We start from the raw sequence: 5,889 nt of genomic DNA, 5'->3' as shown, positions 1-5,889 counted from the left end.
ACCTAGTTCTTTTAAGTATTTGGAGAATACTATGGTTTTCTTAGAAACCACATTTTTTAAAAACTTTGAGGTGTTTGGCTTCAAAAAATACCATCGTTTATAAACCGTAGTACCTCCAATACCATGATTTTTATGTAGTATTTAAGAAAGAGGAATTGACCACTTTTTTCTAAACTGAAGAAGAAACAAATGTGGTATTTTTAGGGGACAAATGTGGTTTTTAGAAACTGGATATTCATTGCATAGGTAATTGGATACTGCGGGTTTAGATTACTACGGCTTTGAGAAATAATGTTGCCAAACTAGGCCTACAGTTTTGCTAAAACCATAGTTTGTAAGGTTGTGATATCTCTTTTATCCAAACACCTCAAAACATTTTAGACTACGGTTTTTCTAGAAACCATGGTCTTGCAACAATACTACAAAACTACTGCAACCAAGCAAGGCCTTGAAGTTTAGGTTTGTTACAAGTCATTTGACCAAATCTATAGAAAAATGTGCTAAGATCTACAACACCGAATACTTAGTATGACTATATTTCATAAAATATCTCATGAGACTAACTTGGTCTTCTAGATGTTAATATATTTTTCTATAAACTTGGTCAAACTTAAACAAGTTTGACTTGCAACAAACTCAAAACTTTAATTATTTTGAAGAAGGTAGTATTTATCTTTGTTGGTGATAAATGATGCATGTGCAATTGTTTGCGGATGGAAGGAGATGAGAGTTTTCTCCACATTTGAGCTTTGGTGTCTCGGTGCGAGTGCCCGAAATATAGCCATTTGAAAAGTGGACATTAGGATTACAACCGCTGCAATTATAAAATGTTTAAATTACTGTTGAAATGGTAGTTACAAAATAATATTAAAATATATAGAGAGAATATAGACAATCTGTGCCAGCTACACCGGTACATGACACATTGTAAAGTGGGGAAATCCAAGCAACTGAGGCTATATATAGTATATTAATGCATAGGCTGGAATATGTAAACCAACCGACTTCACCTGCATATCTTGTATATAAATATGAATGCATACAGTGGAAGCATACATATGATACATAGAAAACAACATATGTTTGCTTTGCATCGCAAAGCCAAACGTTAGCAACAGAGCAGAGCATAGCAAGATCAGCGCATATGGATACATTAACAAGAATGAGATCAAACCAAAAGTGTTCAATTTGGCATGGCATGGCTTGGAGAGTTTTGTGAAACCTAGCACCTGTCACCACCTGGGCATGCCGCCCACAACAAGATAGGAAGCACACAGTTGTAAAGGATAGCCATCTATCTCTATCTATCTAGCTAGCTCACATCCATCCATCCGCTGCTAGTAAGAACAAAATAAGCAAAGCCTGAAAAAGCCAAGGCTTTTCCTGCAAGTGTCTTGCCAGTACACGCATTAGCTACTATTTAGGCACCTCCCTCTCATATCTCTAGATATCATTGAATTCCTTCCATAGATACACACATATCTATCGTTGCCCCCAATATTTGTTCCACCCCAGCACCCATTTCCCAAAGAGCCTCCGCCATGGCAGACCACCTTCAAGTTCAAGTGCAACAACAACAACTGAATCTGCCACCAGGGTTTAGGTTTCAACCGACGGACATGGAGATCATCACCTTCTACCTGGTCCCGAAGGTGCTGAAGAAAGTCTTCAACACCACGGTTGTCGAGGAGGTGGACTTGAACAAATGTGAGCCATGGGATCTCCTAAAGAAGGTAAACATGGGGGATAAGGGGCGATACTTCTTCTCCCAGAAGGACCTCAAGTACTCCATCGGGATACGGACCAACCGGGCCACGAAGGCCGGCTATTGGAAGGCCACCGGAAAGGACAAGGAGATCATCCACCCACCGACCATGAGTATCATCGGCATGAAGAAGACGCTCGTCTTCTACAAGGGAAGGGCCCCCAAGGGGGAGAAGACAAACTGGATCATGCACGAGTACAGACTCGAGAGCGGCAAGCAACCCACACCCAACCTGCCCACTAACATCGCCAAAGCCACCACCATTAATGCATCTTCCAAAGTATTTTTAAGCCTTAACTATTAGTACTCATGACTCATGAATATGCCTGTATGTACATATCTAGCTACTAACCATTGTTGATTTGCACTAATTTAGTTTATCTATGTTGGTAGGGGGAGTATGTGGTTTGTAGAATCTTCCATAAGAGTACTGGACTGAAGAAGGTGATGATGCCATCATATGACATGTCCATTCCCATGTCCATGGGGGGAGAGAAACAACAGGGCTTCCTCGACTCCACTACATTGGATCCTCTCATGGACTGCGACGTGTTGTCGTCACTGGCACCGCCGCCTCCGTTGCCTGCAACTTCTTTGGACCAGACGCATACCTTCGAGGCCGGATCGTTTGTGATGGGCAGTGCGGTGCTTCCGATGATGAACAATCACTACTTTGGGAACCACTACCAACAAATGATGGCCTTGCCACAGTCAATGTCATTCTACAACAACCACCAGCAACAGCAGATGATGGAGATGAGTGTAGACCAGGGCTTCATGGTTGGGGTCGATCCTGGGAGCGTTTCATCATCCATAGTGTGTCATGAGGACGTTGTGACCTGGTTGAGCAACAACAACTAGGGTAATGGTGGCACAACAACCTCCGGCGAGATCTCATTGATGAACATGGGAATGGATGTCATGTGGAACTACTGATGATCATATGACCCGCGAGAACATATACATGTGTGCATGCATAAAATTATCATCCACCAGAAGATCAGTTGATATATACCAACATCTGTATTGGTTTGTAGCGCATTTTATTTTTTAGCATGATCACAAGAGAGTATGTAACACTAAAAAAAAATACACTTCCGTGATGATACGTGTTTGTCACAGTAGGTCGTGTTTTTTGTCATGCATGTACATCCATGAAAAATTTATGACAGAATCAAGATAGTCATACCTGTGCTGTCGTAGAAGTGTTCCATGACATTACCAAAATTATCATCACGGAAGTGGACAGAAGTGCTTTCGTCAAGGGTGACCGACACGTGGCATCCACCGTAACGGAACGCCGTTAAGCTATCGGGTCGGGTTTTGGATCCGATAACCCGTTAACAACCCCGACCAATGGGGATTTTCCACGTGTAAAATCATCATTGGCTAAAGGAAACACGTGTCGGCTCATCGTTGGGACAGATGTCATCCACTCACTGGACAGAAGGCGCCTATGATACGTCGACACATGGCACGGCCCAACAGTGGCCCATTCCTGTGAAAAGGCCGGCCCGTTTGACTTGGTCAAAAGCTGGCGGGCCGGCCCATGGAAAGCCTGTTAACGGCCTGTTCGCATATAGCCCATTTACAGCCCGCTAACCCAAGGCCCGTTACGCCCTATCCAAATTCGGCCCAGTAGCGTCATCTGGGCCATCCAATATGATTCCAGCCCGTTTTCACTTCTGGCCCATGTATAGCCCATGACGTCTTTTGGCCCATATGAGGCCCTTTGTAACTCTTGGCCCATTAGCGGCCCATGCTGAAACTGGTCTGTAATGAACAGTGTATTACTTTACACCCATTAACGGCCCGTGGTGAAACTGGCCCGTAATGAAGAGTGTATCACTTTATACCCATTAACGGCCCGTTATTCCGTTGGGCCGTTTCCAGCCCAAGTTAACTTTTGGCCTTCTGAGGGCCCATTTATTCTTGGGCTCATGTGCAGCATTCGGTTACTTACGGCCCGTTACTGTCATTTTCTACTTGTGGGCCAAATTCAGCCCGTCGTTACAGTCGGCCCGTTTGTGGACCGTTAGTCTATTGGGCCATTTTCATAGCATCACCAAATACGGCCTATTAACGGCCCGTTATGGTCAGCCCATAAAATGTACGATTTCCATTAAAGGCCCGTCTACGGCCCATTAAAGGCCCGTACAAGACCCATAAATGAGTCGGCCACCCATGGATCCTACGAGACGTAGAAGGCCCATGGATCCTACGAGACGTAGAAGGCCCATGGATCCGACGGCCCGTGAAGGGCCATGGTCGGGCGAGTTGGCCCCCGTTTGAACGATATAGCATATTCAAAGAATTATCCTACTCAATACTATACAACAAAGAGATCAAGGCATAGAAAGGTAGAATAATCCTACAGTATACAATAAAGAAATTACAGCCGATTATACCCACTAGGCATTATGGTTCAGCACAGGTGATAATAAAGCATACACAAACAGCAAATTACATACACTGGGCAAATACAGCCCCTACATCATGGACGCGCATCAACTTAACTCCATTTGAACTATAATCTCTTCAGAAAATAGGATTGGCCGGATTCAGATAGCACAAATTTCAGTCTGCAAAATCTCCAATTCCTTCATGGTTACCTCAGTGTCTTGTTTCATTTTTTTGACTTCTGCATCTAATACCTGCATGTCCAGTCTCAACTTATTGATTATACGTTGGCAATCATGTACACGTTGTCTTGCCACCTCTAGTTGATGCTCGAGAACATCAGCACATTCCAATTCCAATCCATAATCATTCGGTAACGGCCATGCCGCACTGCTCGCAGATCTTTGTGTTGATGTCACTTCATCCTGAAATGTTTCTGTAAGTACACATGACTAGGGCAAAAATATAGTTACAACAGTGAAGCGAACAAGACACTATTTTGTACTACATGGCAAAACAGGACTAACAATAATGTTACACGTCACTTTAAAAAAAATGTTACACGTCATGAAGCATAAGCAGGTGATATTTTAAAAATTATAAAAAAGATAGGCTGTGCAGCCTGCATACAGAAATCCCTCTTAGCTCACCAGAGGAGCATGATGTTGGGGCCCAATCGAAAACACAGACAAGTTACAAATTTAGACAGCACGTTGCATATAAGTAAGCAAGCAGTTGGCCATTCTGTGCCTCAATTAAAGTCTTAGGGAGCATAATGAACAGCAGAGGGTTTCACACAAACATACTACAGCAGGCAAAACTATGCAATCATTAGCGTAGTATAAACTAGATTGTGAGCCTCATGCAATAATAGTTGGTTAATAGACTTCAAAGCTTCAGGCACACTTCGGCAGAGTAATTAAATGGTAAGGCCTTTAATTATGTCAACTAATAGTGATACAAGTACCGAACATTAGGCATGATTATTTGGGCATCTCATTAACTTAGGACAAATAAAGCAATTGAAAAGAGAAAATTAACTATGCCTGAAACAAACAAGGAATTGAACTGTTGAGTTGCATACAGTGACTTACCTTAGCAGGTTGAAGAGGCTCAGCGCAGCTCCTACTTCTCTTGCAAGGCTCCTTCCTAACATCTTGTACTTGGAAATCCTCAATCTTATCTTCATTGCACCCCCTCTGCAAGGTGACACAAACTAGTTACTCGTCTCCTTGGAAGATAAATATGCATACTTTCCAGTCTGTGAACACAAAAGGATGAGATTATAACAAAACAACACCACATAATGAAACATGCCGCATCTCTTGCACTTGCACACAATGAAATGAGCATTTACTATGTCTGCACTATGTAAAAACTAGGCATACCTTCGAACTGGATCTCCAGGTACTCTTGGAGAGCCTACTGTAGTGTACAGCCAAACCTTTATGTCACCTATGAGTTAGACAAGGCCCCACTACAGCAGCCCTTAGTGTTTAAATCGTTGACAAGCTCTATTAGAGTGTTAGGTCAAGAACAGCAAGTAATCAAAGCAAACAGTCCTAGTATGGCTGGCTGATGCAAACAAGCAATTGAACATATGTGAGAGCAAATCTTACATATCAAGAAAAGAAGCAAAGAAGGAGGCTTAAAGAACATCACTTGACTGACCAGATTTAAGGGGCATTTAAACATCATGTGCAACGTATGAAATAACATAAACA

The 5,889-nt window shown here is 42.7% G+C and overlaps 1 protein-coding gene across 1 annotated transcript; it reads left to right on the top strand.

Annotated features, from left to right (window-relative positions):
* The first annotated feature begins 1,460 nt into the window (after positions 1-1,460).
* Positions 1,461-2,951, top strand: LOC109767489 (NAC domain-containing protein 92-like). Its single transcript, XM_020326243.4, has 2 exons — positions 1,461-2,045; positions 2,159-2,951. Exons 1-2 carry the CDS (start codon positions 1,542-1,544, stop codon positions 2,624-2,626), a joined length of 972 nt encoding a protein of 323 aa, XP_020181832.1. The 5' UTR covers positions 1,461-1,541; the 3' UTR covers positions 2,627-2,951.
* The last annotated feature ends 2,938 nt before the right edge of the window (positions 2,952-5,889 follow it).

This window comes from Aegilops tauschii, chromosome 7 (genome assembly GCF_002575655.3).
Source record: "Aegilops tauschii subsp. strangulata cultivar AL8/78 chromosome 7, Aet v6.0, whole genome shotgun sequence".
NCBI lineage: Eukaryota > Viridiplantae > Streptophyta > Magnoliopsida > Poales > Poaceae > Aegilops > Aegilops tauschii.
This window is presented reverse-complemented; position numbering and strand designations above follow the sequence as displayed.

Excerpts from the sequence above, each read along its gene's own strand:
- LOC109767489 (XM_020326243.4), top strand. The coding sequence starts at position 1,542 with ATGGCAGACCACCTTCAAGTTCAAGTGCAACAACAACAACTGAATCTG. Across the intron at positions 2,046-2,158 it reads CCATTAATGCATCTTCCAAA|GGGGAGTATGTGGTTTGTAG; the intron begins GTATTTTTAAGC and ends CTATGTTGGTAG.